Below are 22,448 nucleotides of genomic sequence, written 5' to 3' on the forward strand. Positions count from 1 at the left end.
GTCCACCTCAGACTGTCCGGAAGTGGACCGATGCTTTGATCCAGGTCTGGGAGGAGATCCCTCAGGAGAACATCCGTGGTCTCATCAGGAGCATGCCCAGGTGTTGTAGGGAGTGATACAGGCACGTGGAGGACACACACACTACTGAGACTCATTTGGACTTGTCTTCAGGAATCTCCACAGAAGTTGGATCAGCCTGTGATCTGATTTTTACACTTTTATTTGGAGTATGATTCTGAATCCAGACCTCCATGGATAATGATTCTGATTTCCATTGATCATTCTGATGTTATTTTGTTCTCAACACATTCCACTATGTAATGAATCAAGATTTGAACTGGAATATTTCATTCATTGAGATCTAGGATGTTGTTTAAGTGTTCCCTTTATTTTTTGGAGCAGTGTATTAATCTGAATTGTGTCCTAACTGCAGTGCTGTTCGTAAAACGTCCGAAGACAAACAGGTTGGACATCACCGGTTTCATCAATTTCTAAAAGGTTGTTATTTGATCCCTTGTGTCAAATCTTTATCTGAAAAGTACCTAAAGCTATTAAACAAATGTAGTTGAATGGAAAGTATAATATTTCCCTCTGAAATGTAGTAAATGAGTAAAAGTATAAAGTGGCATCAAATGGAAATACCCAAGTAAAGGTACCTTAAAATTGTACTTGAGTAAAAAAATTCCACATATTTGTAGACAGTCATAAAATGAAGAGCAGCGTGTACATTGGAGGAATAATACTTTATTAATTATTAGACAGATTTAATATATTTACACTCACTAGCCACTTTATTAGGTACACCTTGCCAGTGCCAGGTTAGACCCCATTTTGCCCTCAAAACAGCATTAATTCTTTGAGGCTCAACACTCCTCAGAGATTTTGGTCCAGACTGACATGACTCCCATTCAACTTCTCAAAACGTCGGAAAAAATGATCCATTTGCTTTAACGAGCAGTTGAACAGGTGTGCCTAATAAAACGACCCCTGAGTGTATATATCAAATATGAACTACATACATTCATAAATAGAGATACATAAACATACAAATATCGTCATATGAACAAACTTGGCACTGCAGACTTTTCCCAGCGAGTCAGACACTGGTGGTTTGAATCAGAGACACTTTAAAAATCTCATCGTCTAATAATCTAATCACTCTTTTAAAAACTCCATTATTATCAGAGATTAAGCATATCAAGGTTTTTAAAAATACAATAATTATTATAATTTCTATTTGAATCAGGCAGATTTACAGAGATTCTTCAGCATGGTTAGTGAGGTTAAAGGTTGAGACATTTACACCCAGTTGGGATTCAGTCACTTCAAATACAAAATAAACTGCAGAAATTACAGGGTCATTTGTAGATGATGTTTATTTCCTTCCCTTTAAGAGAAGCTGCTCTGATTGTTCTCAGAACGCCCAGAGAGTTTCCAAACTATCATTTGTCCCCAATACCTCATGCAGGTTAGGTTATTTTTTTATTGTAATTTTTCTTCAAACAAAAATTGAATTTGCGCTGTGATTGTATTAATGGATGCCAGCTCAATAATCCTGAGAATATTACAGCGTATAAGGGTGAATTAAAAGGTCCCACGGAGAAGAAGGAAGCAACGACCTCCACGAGGAAGTATTCAGAGTGTCGTCTCTTGATCAACATCATCACTGAGTTCTTCACGTTAACGTGACCGCTGGTACGAGAACATTTGTGACGTCACCATGGAAACCTGAAACTGGAGCAGAGAAACAGCAGATTTTGTGTCAAATTTTTGCGGAACAGAAAATCTTCAACAAGTGTTTCTGAGCCCGTGCAGTGATTTCCACAACAGAATCATGTGCTGTTTTTAAAGCAGTGTCGCCTGAGGGCCCAAAGATCACAGACAACATCAGATTTTGGGTCAAACTAAACGGTCAACAGAGACCCTTGAAATTCTTCAGAAAGTCTGCGGCGATGGAGCGACGAGCCGGGCGAGGTCTCCTGAGTGACGTCCACGTTTTCAAGAGGGGGCGGAGCTTCACTATCCAAGACTGAAGAAGGCGTGTCAGGTTAGGAGACAGCAGGTGGGTTTAATTTCACGTTGGCAAGGTTGTGTCACCGTGAATTCGTCCCCCAGAGTCAGACTGTCAACACAGACTTCCACTGGGACCTTGTGAGACGTCTGAGGGAAGAACATTCACTGCGAACCACCTGACCTGTGGCGCCGTGGCAACAGGGTTCTCCAACACAACAACAACACCCGCTCACAGCGCATTTAAAACCCTCCACAACACAATCGTAGCGCTTCTTTCTGTTCCCCCAAAGTCTGATGTTTCGCTGCTCAGGAACTCCGGTGCTGATGTTGATCAAGCTGTGAAACTTGGAGTACTTCCTCATGAAGGTTGAAGCTTCCCATGCGCAGGCATCAAAAGAAGCCTCTGAACTTTGTGATTGCTCGTCGAATCTTTTACTATCAGAATATTACAGATTCCTGCGATCAACATGCCAGTGCCGAGGAAACACAAAGCTGCTCAGGGAGCTGATGAGACTGACTAGTGCTCGTATGTTCCCAGCCGACAGCATGCGAGCGCTTTGCGTAAAAAGCAACAGCAGAACACCGACTAGTCTCCAGATCTCTGAGCCCTCGCTGCTGCTGCAGCGTCTGGTGTGACTGGCCCTGAAGAGAAGAACTATCATTTTTGTCAAAACGCAGCCTTTCCTGAGGACATGACGGAACCATTATTATATTCAACATTGGAATGCATTATTCAGACCCGGAGAACATAATGAAGTGCTTTCAAATGGTATGCAGCCTTTTAGGACCACCAAGTACTTACGTTAGAATCAAGTATAGTGTTTGTGTTTCATATTCAAATGTCACTTCCTTTGTTTCTCCAACTAAATTTGAGATTCTTGCTGAGGCATGCATCCGTTTCCTCCCACACAAACAGGAGTCTTCAGCTCAAATCGGAACGTGTCCTCTGACCTCCACCTCCATTCAAGGAGGAAGGAGGAGCAGATGCTGGCCAGACTTCATGTTGGAATGCAGCCTCAGACGTCTCCTGTTATCTCCAGGTCGGCCGGGCGGTCTTGCCCGAGTCCCGAGAATGTGAGGATTTGTCGGAGAAGCTGCCGCTGTCGTTCCGCCGGTGGCCTTTAGGGGGAGCCGGCGAGTCGCGTAGCAGCGAGCGAGGAGATGACCTGATGCTCTGGGACCTCCTCAACGGGGAGGAGGAGGAGAGGCTGAGGACATCTGACAACCTGGAGGAGGCGGCGACTCTCAGAGACCCTGTTCGGGTGAAAGCCGTTGAGGCGCTGGGTGGGAGGACAGAGGAGGAGGTGGCGTTGGGGGAAATTTTAGAGGAGGAGTCCAAGCCGGCGTGGGTGGAGTGAGAAGGAGGAGTGAGGGTGGTGTGGGTTCGCCTGAAAGAAGAAGAGGCGGTGCTTCGGGCGAACCCTGGAAGCGGTGATGATGAAACGGTAGTGGCTTTGTGCAAAGGTGTGGCGGGGGCGCTGACGCTGCCTCCTCCTCCAGCCAAAGTGAGCGCCCGAAGCGTGGAGCGACACATTTTCTCCTCCGGCTGGGGTCTGGGTTTTGTCGAGGGCTTTCGGACGGACGGCTTCCTTTGCAAGTCCCGCTTCTGCTCCTGAGCCGATACCCGAGTACCTGAAATCGTCTGGCCTTTCAAATCCTTGGGGTCCGGCGTCTTGTGGACGCTTGATCGCCGCGATGAAGGAGCAGTCGCAGGCCTCTCTCCTCGTCGGTTGGAGGTGCGGTTGAGGTCGGAGGTCAGACCGGTGGGCGCCGCGGTGCCGGAGGAGCCCCGGCTGTGGGCGGGCAGCTTCTCGGCACGTTTGACCAGAGACGGAGCGCCTCGGCTGCTCCTGGAGATGGGAACCACCCGCCTCATGGTCTGGTTCTCCGAGTTGGTGAGGGTGCGGATGGGTTTGGATCTACCCGCGACGGAGGCGGTGTTTGGGGCTGCGGGTTTGATCCCGGCGCTTCGAGGTTTCGAGGTAGGGAGGTTCTTGGTGGGTAGTTTGGATTCTGGCCTTCCGTCGGCCGCCTCTGGCTTTTCCTCGGTCGGGTGGCTGGTAGCCGTCTTGTTTTTGCTCGTGGCATCTGTGGTTTGCCTCGGGACGGTCGTCACACCGCTCGTCTCATTGGCGGACGCCGCTGCTTCGTCCCCTTGATTGGCCGGTCCACCATCTTCCTCAGAGCCATCTGCGGTGAGAGCAGGCTCTGCACTGGCTGATGCAGGCTCTGCCGGGCGCCACCTGGGGGAAGAATCAGCGAGTGACGAGTCGTCACAGCGGGAGACGGGCACCGGTTGGCTGCTGATTGGTACGGGCACCGGCTTCTCATTGGCCGGCTGAGGTTTCGAAGGCATGCGATTGGCTGGGACGGAGGGAGCTCGTTGGATCCCTCCCCGGTTGTCACGCCGACACTGATCCATCTCAGCGTGTGTGTTGTGCGTGTCGTTGACGGCCTCACACACGCCCGTCACACACCACACGACCACCTCCTCCTCTCGCCCCTCGTCTTCCTCTCTTTGTGACGAGGAGGAACTCGTCTCGGTAATTTGCACTTCAGACTTTTCTGCATTCTCAGTCCGTTGGGAAATATTCCGCACCTTCGGTTTGCTCACCGCCTCTTCTTCCAAATCTGTGATTACCACATCGTCCCGGTGACGAGTGCCGCGGTGGACTTCACTGCGGCTGGTCGGGCCGGTCGTCTTGTCAAATGCTTTCGGCTCAGGCACCAGAGTGCATTTCTCTAAATCTAAAACCACAGACACATGTCCTGCGGTAGCAGCGCTGCGTTCGAACTTCTCGTCCCCGCAGGCGTCCGGTCCATTAAAATCCTGCTCGGCTGAAAGCGTCGCCCGGCCGCCGAGTCGACCGTTGTCGTGGTTGTTGTGGTCAGACTGCTGGTTTGAATCCGAGGTAGGTTTGACTGTGACTGTATTTGTGGGATTGGTGGTGTTCACTTGAGTCTGAGTAGCGTTGAAGCTGAGGTAAGAGGCGGTTGCATGGTTTGTGTTTTTTGGACTCCTCTTGGGAGGTGAAGAGTGGGTTTGCGGTGACATCTGGCTGAAGGACGGACTTCCGCTCCCACATTCGGGTGAGGCTGACGGGAAAGCCGTCCTTGCGTCTCCCCTTCCTCTCTGCTGGGAAACTTTGTGGTCAGCGGGCGCCATCTCCAGGAGCATGCTGAGTTCGCGCTGGGCAGCGACAGACGGCGAGGTGGACGGAGAGTTCCGCGAGCGTCGTAAGCTGCCGGACCGTCCCGGAGGACCGCGGGGGTTGTCGAGGGGCGAGCGGGGGCGGGACGTAGGCGCCAGGAGCTCCGCCAGCAGCCCGGCCTCATCGTGTCGTGACACGGCAGCCGACATGTCTGTCTCGCTGCTGCAGCGCCACCCGAAGGCTCCACCCACCTACGAGACAAGGGGAAGTTATTTCTAGTTACGCAGTTTGTGTGCGTTTGTCTGTCAGTGTTTCGGAGCGTCTGTGTGCCTTCCTACCTCCTCGCCTCCAGCCCAGGAGTGCCTCTTCTGCTCCTCCAGCTCCTGTATTCGCCGGTGACGAGCCACCTCCTTAGCCTCGCGCTCCGTGTTCTCCTTCAGAGAAAGAAATCACTTTAATACTTTACTACTGTGGTTCTGGCTCCGTATCCACGCGACTGCTTTGAGCACGAGCCAACAGATAGTAGGCGTGTTGGAAAAATGCATGCACTTCAGCTGCACGTCAGCTGCACTTCAGCTGCACTTCAGATGCACTGTAGCTGCACTTCAGCTGCACGTCAGCTGCACTTCAGCTGCTCTTCAGCTGCTCTTCAGCTGCTCTTCAGCTGCTCTTCAGCTGCACGTCAGCTGCACACTTTTCCTGATTTGTGGTTATCGTATTTTTGAGATATTTCTCAGATGATAAAAACAGGACTGCAAGAGCGATGTGATGTTTCGTTGAAAAATTAAGATCCTATCAAACCAGACAAGAAGATTGTCTGCTTCAGGATCGATGCGTTATAGAAAAGCGCCAGCAGAGGGCAGACTTTCTTTAGTTCCGTACTGGGAACCAATTACAACAACCTGTGACATCCAGCGTTTGTGTTTCACCGTGATTGCGTCCCTGAAATTGTGCGCCCACCTTGACGGCGTTGGTGAACCTGCAGCAGAAGGTGTGGAAGATGCCGAAGCACTCGTCCAGCCTGAACGTCTCTCTGTCCTCGCAGAAGAAGTCGATCAGCTCGCTGCCTTCCTTCTTCAGCTGCTGCCGGCCGACGCGCAGCGAGCACAGGGACGACGTGGCGCCCTGACCGGCGACGAACACAGAGACGCACACGTGTTAGCAACGGCAACACAACACGTATGTCACACCTGCGTCCTTATTTCTGTTAGCTGTTCCCAGTCTTTATGCTAAGCTACAGCTAACAGGCTGCAGGAAACTCAAATTATCATGAATTCCTTATTTTAATGCTGCAACCTGACCTTTAACTAATGTAACTGTTTTATAAGGTGGCAGGAATGTATTGTGTATTGAGCTGCAGAAATGAGTTGATCGGTCAAAATTATTATCTTAAAAATTAATGAACATTTTCTGGTTTTAAACCGTTTGTCAGAAAAATGAAGACAAATAGTGATGAGCATTTTTACATTGGTTTCTGATGACCAAACGATTTGTTAAGAAAATTATGGGCAGATTGATAATGAACTGTGTGTGTGTGTGTGTGTTACCTGCAGGAAGGTGTCCAGTTGCTGCAGCAGCTCCGTGTCTCTCTGGACGTTGTCCTCTACTGAGCGTGTGCGAGATGTCAGCCACTGCAGTTCAGCGTCCAGCGTTTCCAAGGAGATCCTGCAAAAAAAAGAAACAAAAACAAAAATCTAAATTCATGTATTTTTATTTACACTGTGATTTCATCTACTTTTATTTCAGTTTAAGACAGAAGCAAAGGCCTGGACTTTGAAAGGGAAAAGCTTTACAGCACTCAATCAGCAGAGGGCGCTGTTCTTCCAGACTCTTCACTGGTGAATGAACGGTGGAAAAAAATACTTTAATAATTGATGCTTATTTAGAGAAAGGGTTGAGGCAGAGGGGCTGATGGGAAATGTAGTGTGTATTTGGGAGTGTATGAACATGAAGTGATGTCTCACCTGGCTGCAGCCTGGACGTGACTGAGCTTCAGAGGAAACTCCAGCAGCTTCTCGCCTTTTTTTTTAGCCTCCTGAAGGACAAACGAGAATTATTTCAGTTTTATAGTTCGACATTTTGGACAAACAGCTCTCACAATGTCCTCTCTCTTCAGGTCGGAAATCTAATTGATCCGCTTGGAGACAGAAGTGATCCCCCCCGTGAGTTTAACTTTAAAAATGTCAACGTAGGACATGTAAAACAACTATAACGAGAAGCAAAAGGAGCTGAAAGACACACAAACGGACCTCGTGGGGACACAAGACAACCACAGAGACAGAATGACAACAAACAGAAACTAAACCACCACAAAGGAGGTGTAACAACTAAAGACACAAAACAATAAAAATAAATGAACAAATAAAAAGCTGCAGAACACCCAATAGGAGACAGGAGACAGTGAGGTGTCTTGTTCCTGTTGTACGAAGCTCCGACGGTCCATCAGACTCAGTGTTACTGACCAGAGCGACGAAGTGCAGCAGGTTCATGCCCGGTTTGTTGGCCTTGGTGTCGGCCAGAGACAGGAGGGACGACAACTTGAAACCCACCGCGTTTCCTGCATAACCTCCCTGCAACACACAGAAAACGCTGCAGTTAAAACACAAACAAAGATGACCTTCTTTTTTTATTTTGAGCATGCCGCTGTTGAAGTTTGACGTGTAAAAACATTATGGGCTCGTCACAACCGGGGCGGCCATGATGGAACTTGGACCGAGAGACAAGAAATGTAAACAACCAGTCGCCTTCTGAATCATCGGTTGCCATGGCGATCCCCGCCATCCCCACAATCACATCACCAAATCCAAACCGCAGGTCCTATCGGCAAAATGTTTGAACTAGAAGCACAAAAAGACTTTGCTGCACGACCGGTGTGATTTATATATTTCTGGTGTGAAAGCCCCTCCCACTCGGCTCGGTCATGTGACACGTTCCAGCTCGGAACATTCCATGCAATACACACCCATTATAATCTCCGAAAATGATCCAAAAAGTTCATAAAACTTGTACTGTGTTTTCTTAAAAACCATACTATGTAATTAAACACAATTTTAGAAGGTACAAGTCCAAAGTGTTGTGACTTGTTAAAACTTTGAATGATGTTTCTACTGTAAAGTATGCTAGAGTTATCGGGCTCCAAAGGTGGCTGAGCATTTCACTCATTGGGACAATTTTCCATTTATTTCAATGGAGAGATTTTCTCTGTTAACTTCTACAGTGGTGATTATTTTCTGTTTTACACTGACTGGATTTGAGTTATTTGTCATTATTAAAAAGGTTTAATCAAACTGTGGTTTAGGAGAACAGAAGAGCTCATTATGGGAATTGGGGAGCATCTCTAAACCCAGAGAAGAATTTACCACCTAAAACAGAGCTGATCATAGTTTTTGAATTTGCGCCGGGTAAAAAAGGCTTAAATGCCAGGACCTGATAACCGCTCCCTCCTCTTCCTGCTCTGAAACACACTTCCTTGTTCCCTCCCCTCAGATCTGCAGTCTGAACATGGGTGGAACCAACATGATGATGAGTCAGCGCTCCGTTCACTGCACAGACACATGATTTGTAGATCAGAGCTCAGACTAGTTCCACTTCTACAGAACAGAAACTCTCAGTCGCTGCTGCTGAGAGATAAAATGGAGCAGAAAGGAGTTCAGCTGGACCGAGAAACCTTCTCCTGTTCCATCTGTCTGGATCCACTGAAGGATCCGGTGACTCTTTCCTGTGGTCACAGCTACTGTATGAAGTGTATTAAAGACCACTGGGATGAAGAGGACAGGAAGAGAATCTACAGCTGTCCTCAGTGCAGGAAGACGTTCACACCGAGGCCTGTCCTGGAGAAAAGCACCATGTTGGCAACTTTAGTGGAGGAGCTGAAGAAGACGGGACTCGGAGCTGCTCCTGCTGATCACTGCTATGCTGGACCTGAAGATGTGGCCTGTGATGTCTGCACTGGGAGGAAGCTGAAAGCCACCAAGTCCTGTTTAGTCTGTCGGGCTTCTTATTGTGAGAAACACCTCCAACCTCATTATGATGCTGCAACATTCAAGAAACACAAGCTGGTGAACCCCTCCAAGAAGCTCCAGGAGAACATCTGCTCTCGTCACAATGAGGTGATGAAGATCTTCTGCCGCACCGATCGGCAGATTATCTGTTCTCTCTGTTTAATGGAGGAACATAAAGACCACGACACCGTCTCAGCTGCAGCAGAAAGGACGGAGAAGCAGAAGGAGCTCGAGGGGAGTCGAGGAAACCTCCAGCAGAGAATCAAGAAGCAAGAGAAAGAAGAGCTGCTGCTTCAGCAGGAGGTGGAGGACATCAACGCCTCCGCTGATGAAGCAGTGGAGCACAGCGAGGAGATCATCCATCTGATGCGCGATGTGAAGCAGAAGGTCAGATCTCAGCAGGAAACCCAAGTGAGTCGAGTCAGAGAGCTTCAGGAGAAGCTGCAGCAGGAGATCGCTGAGCTGAAGAGGAAAGACGGCGAGCTGGAGAAGCTCTCACACACGGAGGATCACGAGTTCCTGCAGAGCTTCTCCTCACTGTCAGCACTCGGAGAGTCCACACACTCATCCAGCAGCAACACTCGGCCTCTCACCTACTTTAAGGAAGTGACAGCAGCTGTGTCACAGACCAGAGATTTACTACAGGACGCTCTGAGGAACGGACGGACAAACATCTCAAAGACTGTTAGTGGAGTGGACGTTTTACTATCAGAACCAGAACCAAAGACCAGAGATTTACTACAGGACGCTCTGAGGGACGGACGGACAAACATCTCAAAGACTGTTAGTGGAGTGGACGTTTTACTGTCAGGACCACAACCAAAGACCAGAGATTTACTACAGGACGCTCTGAGGGACGGACGGACAAACATCTCAAAGACTGTTAGTGAAGTGGACGTTTTACTGTCAGAACCAGAACCAAAGACCAGGGATGAGTTCTTAATATATTCACGAGAAATCACTCTGGATCCAAACACAGCAAACAGAAATCTGTTATTATCTGAAGGGAACAGAAAAGTAACATTTATGGATCAAGAACAATCTTATTCTGATCATCCAGACAGATTCACTCGTTGGTGTTTTCAGGTCCTGAGTAGAGAGAGTCTGACTGGACGTTGTTACTGGGAGGTGGAGATGAGAGGAGAAGTTTATCTATCAGTCGCATACAAGAACACCAGCAGAGAAGAGTTGTTTGGATTCAATGACAAATCTTGGGCATTATGTTGTAACAAAGAAGGTTATAGATTTTTCTCCAACAAAGTCCGTCCTACCGTCTCAGGTCCTCCGTCCTCCAGAGTCGGAGTGTACCTGGATCACCCAGCAGGTGTTCTGTCTTTCTACAGCGTCTCTAAAACCATGACTCTCCTCCACAGAGTCCAGACCTCCTTCACTCAGCGGCTCCACGCTGGGATTTGTTTATATGATTCTAGATCCACTGCAGAGTTCATTAAAGTCAAATAGACTGCAGTGATTTCAGTGATTTCAGGAACTGCTGATTAAAATGTGTATTTCAGTGTTTACTTCACTGCACAGAGATCAGCTGTCTGTTCTGCTTCAGGAAGGTTTGTGTTGACGTGTTTGTGTGTTGTTATTGTCTCTTCTGATGTTCGGGGTCAGTTAGATGAAACAAATCAGACCTCCTTCCTTTAATCGCAAAGATTTTGTTCTGACTTTGTAGAGAAAGAAAGAAATTTCAATTGATTGTTTTTTCAGACCAAATGTTGTTCTTGATTAAATCGATGTACAAATGAAATCCTGTAAACTGTAATCATCACGATCATTATCAACCAAGACTTCAGGCATTATTTTATTGTACCGACCTGATTCTCTGATTTTGTGGATAAATGCATGAAATCCTTCAACTGGTCATTTAGCAGATTTTCTGGATTGAATGAACAAACTGAAGGTTCACGTGATGAATAACGCTCTTGTTTGTTTTAATTTACGTTTCACTTAGTTTAAGTTCATTGTTATGATTAGTGGAGGCTGTGTGGGAGTCATTGTGTTTCAATTTCAAACCAACTTCTTCCGCATTTGAATTTAAAAGAGATTTGATAAACAGTTTTTAATCTCATGTTTGTGAGTAAAAAGGAAAGAATTTGTTCTTTTATTTGACCTGATACGGGTTATTCTTGCATGTGGATACACTTTTATTAAAGATGATTTATTTTCACCTTAAGCCTTGAAACAATCTAATCATGTCTATATGTTGATGATGAACAGAGTCCGCTGCAATATGACCGGCTCATGCTGTTATTAAAATATACGGACCGACTTTGTTTGTTTCCAAGTTGAGAATCTGCAGTCCTGGAAATGTGTTTTTTTCTTTTTCTTTTCGTTGTTGTTGTTGTTGTTTGTCGGTTGTGTTAAAGAATCAATAAATAAAGTTGACTCAGTTTGAACATCCTACGTCTTCAATGACCCGTCAGATACAGCAGACAGCGTCCAATAAGATCCGTTTAATGCTCAGATATCATTTTGGTCCCGCGTGTTGAATGTGGCTTCTTGGGTGATGCTGACTTTGTTTTCTTCTTGCGGAGGTGAAACAGCATCTCCAGGATGTTTCTCACCAAACCACCAGTTTTGTAACGGCCTGTTTTCTTTCTGCCTCCATGTTCATCCATCATCTTCCGCTTATCCGGGTCGGGTCACGGTGGCAGCAGGTCAAGCAAGCTGACCCAGACTTCCCTCTCCCCCGCAACATCTTCCAGCTCATCCTGGGGGATCCTGAGGTGTTCCCAGGCCAGCTGGGAGATATAATCCCTCCAGTGTGTCCTGGGTCTTCCCCAGGGTCTCCTGCTAGTTGGGCGTGCCCTGAAAACCTCCAGAGGGAGGCGCCCAGGAGGATCCTGATCAGATGCTGAACCACCTCAGCTGACTCCTTTCAACACGAAGGAGTAGCGCCTCAACTCCAAGTTCCTTCCTGATGTCCGAGCTCCTTCCCCGATCTCTAAGGCTGAGCCCGGCCACCTACGGAGGAAACTCATTTCAGCAGCTTGTAGCCGCGACCTCGTTCTTTCAGTCACGACCCAGAACTCGTGACCATCGGTGAGGGTCGGAACGTAGATCGCCCGGTAAACTGAGGCGTGTCAGTCAAGACAGCCCAGCAATGTCCAGCGCCTTCTGCATCTCAGGGTGTATCTCATCCACCCCCGGTGCCTTGCCACTGAGGCGCTTTTTGACTACCTCAGAGGCCTCTGCCAGGGATATAGGTGCGCCCCCCCCCCCTAAAGTCTTCAGATGCTGCCTCCTCTCCAGAGGGCATGGTGGCCGGGTCTTGGAGTTCCTCAAAGTGCTCTTTCCACCGCCCGACGATGTCCCCCGTCCGAGTCAGCAGCAGCCCCCCCCCCGGTTCCAGAGCCGGTGCTGTGCGTGGAGGTGAGCCCAACTATATCTAGCTGGTACCACTCCACCTCCTGCACCAGCTCCGGCTCTTTCCCCGCTAGCGAGGTGATGTTCCACATCCCTAGAGTTAGTCTATGCCGCCGGCGATCGGCTTGCCCGGTCCCCCGGGCCGGCCCACCGCCCGGTCAGCATTGCATCCGACCTCGATGCTTGTCCCTGCGGGTAGTGGATCCACAGGGTGGCTGCTCCATGTTGTTTCTTCTAGCTGAGCCTGACCGGGCCCCATGGGCGAAGGCCCGGCCACCAGACGCTCACCGGCAAGCTCCCCTCCTGGGTCTGGCTCTGCGAGGGTGCCCCGGTTTCTCCGACCCGAGCGAGGTGACTTCAGACCGGGCTGCTGTTCATCTGGGTTTTGTGAACCGCTCTTAGTCTTGGCTCTCACCTGAGACCAGTTTGCCTAGGGAGACCCTACCAGGGGCTGGTGCCCTGGACAACATAGCTCCCAGGATCACTGAGCCACTCAAACCCCTCCACTACGTTAAGGAACCAACCTGTGGTGAATTATAAGAGCTGACAAATCCGTTCACTGCTCAGACATTTTGTTCAGATCAGAGCTCAGACTAGTGTCACTTCTACGAGACAGAAACTCACACAGTCGCTGCACCAGTTTTGTAACGGCCTGTTTTCTTTCTGCCTCCATGTCTCATCTTCTATTTGATTTAGCTCTTCTTATGTGGACTCCAATAAGAATGACCAACCATCAATTTGAAATTGACCTGCCACCGTTGTTCATTTGTTGGTACAGTAAACAGCTCATTGAAAACATTCTCATAATTCCCCCTGAAAAGTTAAGAAATGAAAAAAAACTAAAAAAATTGGTCTCAAATGGCCTCAACAGATTTGTTGGTACCTCTAGAAAATAAATAGAAATAAAATGAAGGCCACATTTCTTTTTGGATGCAGCGGGCTTCCTGGCAGACAATCCAGGAAAACTCCACTGTTGAAGAAAAGCTTTACAAAAAATATAAAATAAAAACTACGTGAATTTCCTAAAATGGACAGCGAAGAGCTGCTTTGCTGCATCCGACACGGGGATTCTCCAATCTCAAGTCTATCGGCATTCTGCAGCGAAACCTGCTGCCCAGTGTTTGAAAGTTTTGGTCTCAGGTCCTCTAACAGGATCAGGAGCCAAAACACACGGCTGAAAGCAGCCAGATTGGATCGGAACAAAACATCGGACTGTTGTGACTTCGATGAGTCCTGATCTAAATCCCATCAAACATCTACGAGAGAAAAACCCGACAGCCGGATCAGTCAGGTCAAGAAGAGTCGACACAAGTCGCTGGCTCATATGGTTGGACAACAAAATATGAGGTCAAGGGTCCAATCGATTCTGTCATTGCAATTTTCATTTGTTCCATTCAGCAAAAACTTCAATCCGGGCGGCTAATTTGTTAGTTTCCTTTCAGTTAGACTGAAAAGTTTAAATGATTCAGGTAAAAACGAGGTTTGTTGGAGATCTGCAGGGAGCTTTTTTTTTTAATTTTACCGCGGTTTAGTCAGCTGGACCGACAGCAGACACATTAATGTGGAAACACAGCAGGCTGACGGATATATATGAAGCTGTTTTCTTGTTGTTAATTGAAAGGGGTTCTGTGTCTTTTTCTTGTTATGATTCATTCACGTCGTGTGTTTCACTCACAGCGTTGAGGATGTTTCCGGCCTGCAGCACCAGGTGGAGAACGGCGTGGAGCTCCTCGCAGCTCATCAGCTCTGGAGGAGACGGAGATGATGGAGATAAAAAAAACAACAACATCACCTGCTGGAAATCAGCCCCAGAAAAGAGATGAGAGGAAAATAAAAATGAGCTCGCGAACAAAGCGGAAATGAAAGACGACGGGAGGTTGTGTCATCGGCGGCCGTGTGGAGGGTTGGTTAACGGTTCGTAACGAGTTCACACACACACACACACACACACACACACACACACACTGCTAAAAATAATCCAGGTGTTAGCTGGCATGGAGTGTGAAGGGAGGAGGAGAGTGTTTGGATGCTGACGTCTCGCTCTGTATCTCTGCACCAACGATGGAGACGAAACAAACGACAAACCAACTCTGGATTTCGACATTTTTAAAAACACAAGTCTTATGTTGTTGTTGTTGTTGTGTTTTTTTAAACACCTGACCTGTGGCGTCTCTGGTGACAACTCGAGTGATCGGACCTCCCGTCCCTCCTCCGTATGCAGATGAACGCCTACATCGCGTGAATAAACACGTGAACGCTGTGGAAGCTTATTTAACACGTTGAGACGTCTTTGCTCTCCGCAGCCGTATTTTAATTCTCCCTCCGTTAGGAATTTATTTCACGTTTCGTAAATGTCTGAACACTCGAGTTCGTAATTGCCGACCTGCACCGTCAGACCCGAGCGGATCGTGTCGGTTCCGGCGGGTTTGAGAGGGTCTGGCTCTGCGCTGCGGTGGAACCGATGAACTGTGTGTGTGTGTAATCTTGTTAAATCGTAAAGGTTTGGCATCAAGATGAAACTTACCGGGAGAATGAATCGATAACGGTGGACTGATACAAGAGGAGCCGACCGGCATCATGAAGTTTATAAAGTTAATCTGGATGTTTCAGAGCTGCTGTCGGTTCTGTCGGTTCCGGTCTTTTTTATGCAGAGACGTGAACCGTTGGAGCTGAAAGCAGCGCACAGAGCAGCTGATGTACGGACGGCGCTGTGAGGTCGTTACCTTCGGTGGCCGAGCGAAGCACCTTCATGTCTCGTTTCATGGCCTCGATCGCTCCCGGAAACTCCTCCTTCAACAGCATGGACTCGATGCGCACGGAGTAACTGCAGAGACACGTCACGGTTTCTCAGTTTGATCGGTTGAGTTTTTTTTGAAGAATTTTCCCAGAAGTTGTGATGCAATTTTGAGTGTTTTCATCGCCGTAAAATTCTGCTCGTTGAGGAAAAGAGTTTCTTTTTTTTTTTTTTACACTATAACCCTGATAAAGAGACGTACGTAATGACTTCCTATGACAATAAACATGCTGCACATCACAGAAATATTTTACTTATAATATTTTGTATTAGTTTTTTAACTTAAGGGTCTGAAATTGACCAAAACAAAAGTACTAAAGGTGACGTAGCGTCACAGAACAGAAAGTCTGTGACTGTAATAAAGAAACAACGGCTCCACCTGCTGTTATAATAAAAGCTTTAGATCAGGGGTGTCAAACATACGGCCCGCGGGCCGGATACGGCCCGCCAGGGGGTCCAGCTCGGCCCACCGGATGACTTTGCTAAGTGTGAAAATTACAGAAAGACATAAATTGCATTTCTATGAGAATATGGAGGTTTATGAGTACAAACGTTTTGTTATTTTTTTTTTAATCGATCCAGTAATTGCTTCAAAAACAGCGTAAATGCGACGTCTGCTCCGGAGGAAGAAGCGCTCGTTGCCACAGGCAGCCGCGCTCGCTGCTCACTTTGTGACGCGTTTGACGTCAAACGCGTCACAAAGCGAGGGAATCTGCAGAGGAGAGCTGGGGCAGATAAACAGTGGGCTGATGTCTGAGTTTTTGGTCTTTATGTTTCTAGTTTATTGTAGAAAGACCTTAAAATAGGATTTATCATCCAAAAATCTTCACCAATGATTTAAACAAAGAGAAATATTGTCGTTATGTATGTGTTATTATGCTATGATTTTACTGGTCTGGCCCACTTGAGATCAAAGTGGGCAGTATGTGGCCCCTTAACTAAAATGAGTTTGACACCCCTGCTTTAGATGCTGTTTAAATCACATAATGTTCACTTTGAGTTTCTCCGGTCAGTCAGCTGACTTCCAACGAGGAGTTCTGTTGTTCTGCTGATTAAAAATCAGGAAATTTAAAATCTTCCTCAATTATTGCGATCGCAGGATTGTAATTTGGACAAGGGACTGATTTAAGTTCACAGACATCTGAAATGTGACCTTCAGTTGAATCTTTAAAAATATAATTTTTTTTTAAAGATTGACATTTTGTATATATTTTTTGGATCAGAAGGAAACTCTCGGACCGCTGAGTGTTTGTTGGAGTTCAGGTGACGACGGCTCACCTGGGCAGCTGAATCAGCAGGTACACGAAGGAGTCGGCCAACGGGAGCTTGGACACTTCGCCTCCGTACGCCGTCAGCTTCTTCACCTTCAGAAGAGCGGACGCACGAAGCAGGAGGTCAAACTGGTGTGTGTGTTTCTGTGTGTGTGTGTGTGTGTGTGTGTGTGTGTGTGTGTGTGTGTGTGTGTTTCACCTCCTCTGTCTCTGGCAGCAGTTTCAGCAGCTCCCTCAGAGGCTCCGCCCCATAGGGCTCACTGTTGCCATGGCGAATGTCATCCACTATCGTCTGATTGGACCTGCAGGAGGAAGATTTACATTTGATTAAAAAAAAATACTCTGATATAAATAACAATTTGTGATTTTTCAAGTGAACAAGTTGAAGAAACTGGTGAAAACGTTTTATGATTAAAGCTCGTTGTCTTTTCACTTCCTGTTCTTCCAAAGTGTCGGTTTGTTGCTGGAGGTGAATTGATTTTCTCCGTCAGACGTGGTAGCCCCGCCCCCTCGCCCTCCCTCACGCCTGTATGTCTCCGATTGTTTGGTAAGCACTCGGTCTGAACACGTCGAGACACCGTAAACACAGTTGGGACGTCCGACCTCTGGGGGTGCAGACGGGTTAAAGGACCCCCAACCGTGAGCCAGAGGAGCAGGACCCCCAACGGACGCCACGCAACACGGTTAAACTCTTTGTGCTGCTTCGTGGTCGTTTTGAAGTCATGCTGCATCCTTCTTTTGTAGTTGGTGTTTCTTTCTGTCTCTCTGCGAGTGTTTTCCATCTCGGTGTGGACATTTGAAGTGTCACGTGGTCACGTTGTGCCTCCTTGTGGTTGTTTTGTGTCTCTAGTGTTTTTTGTCTCTTTGTGGTCCTTTTCTTCCTCGTTGTGCTTCTTGTGCTTCTTTTGCAGCAGCCTCTGTGAGTTGAAGCCGATGGTCCTCCTTCAGCCGTCGGCCGGATAAATAATCCATCCGTGGACGTAAAGCCATTCCTCTCCTCTGACATGAACGTCTCTTTCGTCCCTGTCTAACTTCCTGCATAAGACGCCAGCATCACGGCATGTGTTTACCCATAACACCTCGAGATGAGGTTGTGAAAAACACATCACGGCATTACACGCCAACACCTGCTCTGTCAGACGGTTACCGCGGCGCGTTCAGTCCGTCAACACGTGAACTCCATTCCTGTCTCTGATTGCTTTTGTGGTCTGTTCAGCAGCCAAAAACCCAAAGATGCTGCGTTTACTGTCAGAGAACTGGTAAAACCATGTTTAATTTCGAGCTCTTCAGGGTGTATTTGTGGCTCCACCTGCAGGAAAACCTTTTACATGAATGGAAAATCTGGACAGATGTGAAAAAGAAAAAGTGTTTGCTTTACCTCTTGAACTGTTTGAGGAAAATCCCAATGTTCATCCCTCGCTTCGAGTCCAGAAGGGAGACCTGGTGGACAAACACGGAGAAAGAGAAAGAGGTCAGGGCTCAGGTGGAAACGCACACTTCACCTCTCCCACACCTTCAACAAACAGCAGCACACGCCACCACAAACACACCTCTTCTTTGGTTTCTCTGAACGAGCTCCTCGTCCTCCCTCCCCCGGTGAGCGTGGCCTTGGTGTTTGATTGACAGTCGTTCTGACCAAACAGCTCCTCGATGGTCTGGACGTCGATCTGGTACTGCTGCTGCACCTGGCCCTGAGTCCACAGGTTGGCCCGCCCCTTCACCTGCGGCACACATTTTACCGACGTCATACCACATTTCTGGATCGGACACGAGCCGAATTTCTCTTCAGTCCCAAGAGATTTAAGAAAAGCATTCAGTCATGTTTGAGGCATCCCTGACTTTTGTCCACGAGCAAGGCATCATAAAATCCCTATATTTTTAAATGGACTTTGGATGTGACGTTCTTTTTCACAAACAATTTAGCAGAAATCAGGTCAGGATGGACACACTGCTGCAAGAATACACGCGCACACACACACACACACACACACACGCACACGCACACGCACACACACACACACATATATACAATGAAAAGCTAAATCTACCTGATCCTCTGGAATCGTTTTCCAGAAGAAACTCCTCACCCTCCTCTTCTTTCTCAGGCCTGCTGCAGGGTCTCCCAGCCCCAGAAGCAGGGGAGGAGGGGGGGGGGGGAGGGGGAGGTGGAGGAGGGGGAGGAGGAGGAGGGTCGGGCAATCTCGTCTGGTCGCCGTCGACGTCGGAAAATCTCGAGGGAGGACGAGGAGGAGAGGGCGGAGACATCGGCGTGTCGGCCACAGCTGCGTCCTCCGGTTGGAAGCAGAAAGCCTCGCTCTCATTGGCCGGGGAGACGCTGCCCATCACGTGCATCCCCGCAGCTGATTGGACGGAGCCAGAGAGGGAAGTGTCGGCGGCAGACAAGAAGGTCACCGGGCCGATGGGGGACCATGGCGAGGGGTGTGGTGACGACGAAGAAGAAGACGGGACATCGTGTTTCGGAACATTGGAGGACGTCGAGGGGTCAAAGGTCAAACGAAGCTGTAAGCAGAGAGATGGAGAGAAATCTGAAAGTGACAATGTGCACCTCGTTGCCCGGGATGGTAGCTACCAGCTTCGGGAGGCGAATGACCAACTGAAGAACATTCACCACAAACATTCGCTTTTGCGTGGTGTTGCCTTTGTTTTGTTTTTTTGCTGTCGACTGTTTCGCTCGTTTTAAGTTAAAATATCTCAGCAACTATAAAATGAATTGTTGTGAACATTTTGGTTCACATCATTCGTGTTCCCCTGAGGATGAACTGTGTGATATAACACTTCATGACTGTTGGTGCTCTTACTCACAACAACGACAAACAGAACTGTAATATTCCTGCAGACAACTGCTCCTCTGCTTTGTTTACTCCGTCGTACCGGAGGAGACTCGGAGCAGGACGTCCATATATGGCCTGCGTCACAATTAGACTACATTCCTGCAGTGATTAATTATTTATCTCACACACACACACACACACACACACACACACACACGTGGTCAGAGTCCCACGGGTGAAGTTCTGGCTACATGTCGACAAAGATATACACTTCCTGCCGATGAATTAAAGATGAAAGCGTGTGTGTAAGAAAGTTACGTAACTTAATCTCACATTTCTGTTTGATTGCCCGATTTCTTCCGTCAAATTTTCAACTCAATCGTGCTAACAACCCGTCCGGTCCACTGTGTGTGTGTGTGTGTGTGTGTGTGTGTGTGTGTGTGTGTGTGTGTGTGTGTGTGTGTGTGTCTGACCTGATTACTCCTTAACCGTTCATTTATTTGGGGACATAACAAAGCATCCAGGCTACATTTAAAATGTGTTTAATTTGATGCTGTTTTACTGATGGATAAAATGATCAATCACCAGATATGAGTAAACACTTTTCTCAACTATCTTGGGTCTGTTGAATGTCGGCACACATCTGATCCAGAAACCAGTAATTATATTGGTAAATCTGGAGTTTACTTGTAAAACTTTTTATTTCCATTTTCAATTTAAATGGTGTTTAATTGATTCAATTATTTCATTCTTATCTAAGCTTATTTTCTTGAATTATTTGATCATTCAGTTACTTTAAAATTATATTTTAATAACATTTCAAATCGTATTTAACAATGTTAGCTCTAATTCGAACAAATACTTGGTTTGTGTGCTGCATAAAATTCCCCTTGTCTATTATGGGGCTGGGATTATTTAAAGGTGAAAGTGTTGCGCTTGTTTGTATTTTTATGTATGTATTTATTTATTTAGAGCAGGTGCAGAACATATCTTGAATTGTAAATAAATAAACATTACATGCAGATTAATTTTCGATAAAGGTCAGTTGAAAATAGAAACTTTTTAAACTGTCCCCCATAAACTGAAATGGTTAATAAACAAAAAAAAAAAACATCTTTAAAAAACACATGTTAATACTTCATTAATTATCCAAACAATAATGTTTAGGATTGAAATATTTACAGAAAAAAAGCACGAAAAACTAAATTAGCAGAATTTCTCGACGGAGTCTGGCGAGTTGTTTTGGTAACGACATCGTTGAAGAGAAGTGAGTTTGTTTCAGATGCCCGGCCGGGGCTGCCATGCGCTACCGTGGTAACCGGTCAGAGTGCTACTGATCGTCGTGGTAACAGACAATGACAGTTTGTTTACTTGACAGACATCAGACTCGGGTCAGAGTGTGTATGTGTGTGTTAAAAAAACCAGGAACGTTCTCGTGTTCTCCTGAAGCTGCTCCTCTGCCTCTACGCTGTTTCCTCCGTCAGCCCTCCATCTTCAGAGGCTCACGGACGAAAGGTTCAGATGGTGCTCTCTCTCTCTCTCTCTCTCTCTCTCTCTCTCTCTCTCTCTCTCTCTCTCTCTCTCTCTCTCAACAGTTTTGGGGGTCCGATTCAAACTCGAGTGACGATGACATCATCCAATCACGCGACTTGAAATATAAAAATAGACGGGGGCCAGACTGCTGACCCGGTTCACAGGAAGCATTGTGATGTGATAATGGGTGGAGGGCTCGATTAGGAGGGTGAACTACTCCTGCTGTAACTAGTAGGCTTCACACTGCTGCTGCAACCAAAACTACCAGTCGGAGTAGCACTGCTGCCACGTCCTGAACGAGCCTGCAGCACACAGACCGACGGGCCGAGAGGTCACGGGACCCCCCGGGTTCACCGATGCAACAAAACTACACACAAGTACAAAACCACAACGAAGACGCAACCTGACTACAAAGAGATGCAAAACAAGCACAGAGACACACAAGACAAGGAAGAGACAAGACAAGGAAGAGACACAAGACAACTAAGAGACACGAGACAACCAAGAGACACGAGACAACCAAGATGAGACTCAAAACGACCGCAAAGAGACAGAAAACAAACACAAACAGAATGTGTTGGATTTTTTTTGGACTCTCCATGTTGTTGATTGAATCTTAAATTTGAATGCTTTAATCAGTCGGAAGATTGTTTTGTTTAATGGCAGAGTACAAAGTGTATAAACCGAGTATATTTCTAGAGAATAGTTGAACCAGGTATTAATCATGAGTCAGCGTTATATGTGCAGTCCAACGTACATTGTGCCATAAAACAGCATCTGATGAGGAAGCAAGCTTTGTCAAAGAAGGTGAAAAGGAACCATTGTTCCAGAACACATGACAGCAGATGTGAAACCGACAGGATAAAGTCCAGACATGAACCCGTTTAAAATCTCAGTCGCTCCCACGAGAACACTCGATCTATATCTATTGAAACCTTTGATGTTCAATGAAGCTACGTTACAGCAGACTCCAAAGACTCTGTATGATTATGATCACTGCAAGTGGTGTGAATGGACCAGAGCATCCAGGCCGGCGAGGAATTACCACAACCACACACAAAACAACAAAGAGACAAAACAACAGAGACACAAAACAACAAAGAGACAAAACAACAGAGACACAAAACAACAAAGAGACACAAAACAACAGAGACACAAAACAATGACAAAAAGACAAAACAACAAAGAGACACAAAACAATGACAAAAAGACAAAACAACAAAGAGACACAAAACAACAGAGACACAAAACAACAAAGAGACACAAAACAACAAAGACACACAAAACAAGAGACACAAAACAACAAAGAGACACAAAACAACAGAGACACAAAACAATGACAAAAAGACAAAACAACAAAGAGACACAAAACAACAGAGACACAAAACAACAAAGAGACACATAACAACAAAGAAACACATAACAACAAAGAGACAAAACAACAGAGACACAAAACAACAAAGAGACACAAAACAACAAAGAGACACAAAACAACAAAGAGACAAAACAACAGAGAGACA

The 22,448-nt window shown here is 46.9% G+C and overlaps 2 protein-coding genes across 2 annotated transcripts in view; one reads left to right on the top strand and one right to left on the bottom strand.

Moving 5' to 3' along the window:
* Window positions 1-732: 732 nt before the first annotated feature.
* LOC138211894 (FH2 domain-containing protein 1-like) overlaps window positions 733-22,448 on the bottom strand; it is a 29,161-nt gene continuing 7,445 nt past the window's right edge. Inside the window, 14 exon segments of the mRNA XM_069172068.1 lie at window positions 733-5,416; window positions 5,504-5,599; window positions 6,126-6,290; window positions 6,713-6,830; window positions 7,130-7,200; window positions 7,628-7,735; window positions 14,214-14,284; window positions 15,262-15,362; window positions 16,611-16,696; window positions 16,803-16,905; window positions 17,982-18,043; window positions 18,154-18,324; window positions 18,652-18,732; window positions 18,734-19,123. Of these exon segments, the coding sequence (XP_069028169.1) occupies window positions 3,044-5,416; window positions 5,504-5,599; window positions 6,126-6,290; window positions 6,713-6,830; window positions 7,130-7,200; window positions 7,628-7,735; window positions 14,214-14,284; window positions 15,262-15,362; window positions 16,611-16,696; window positions 16,803-16,905; window positions 17,982-18,043; window positions 18,154-18,324; window positions 18,652-18,732; window positions 18,734-18,955 (3,828 nt within the window). The 5' untranslated portion in view covers window positions 18,956-19,123 and the 3' untranslated portion in view covers window positions 733-3,043.
* On the top strand, window positions 8,603-11,582 carry LOC138211896 (tripartite motif-containing protein 16-like). The gene has a single exon (XM_069172077.1). It carries the CDS (start codon window positions 8,720-8,722, stop codon window positions 10,625-10,627), a length of 1,908 nt encoding a protein of 635 aa, XP_069028178.1. The 5' UTR covers window positions 8,603-8,719; the 3' UTR covers window positions 10,628-11,582.

The sequence above is a fragment of the Embiotoca jacksoni genome, unplaced genomic scaffold (genome assembly GCF_022577435.1).
Source record: "Embiotoca jacksoni isolate LCO1_2020_lvr unplaced genomic scaffold, fEmbJac1.0.p SCAF_51, whole genome shotgun sequence".
Taxonomy (NCBI): Eukaryota; Metazoa; Chordata; class Actinopteri; family Embiotocidae; genus Embiotoca; species Embiotoca jacksoni.

What these genes read in the sequence shown, in the direction of transcription:
- LOC138211896 (XM_069172077.1), top strand. Translation starts at nt 8,720, where the DNA reads ATGATTTGTAGATCAGAGCTCAGACTAGTTCCACTTCTACAGAACAGA.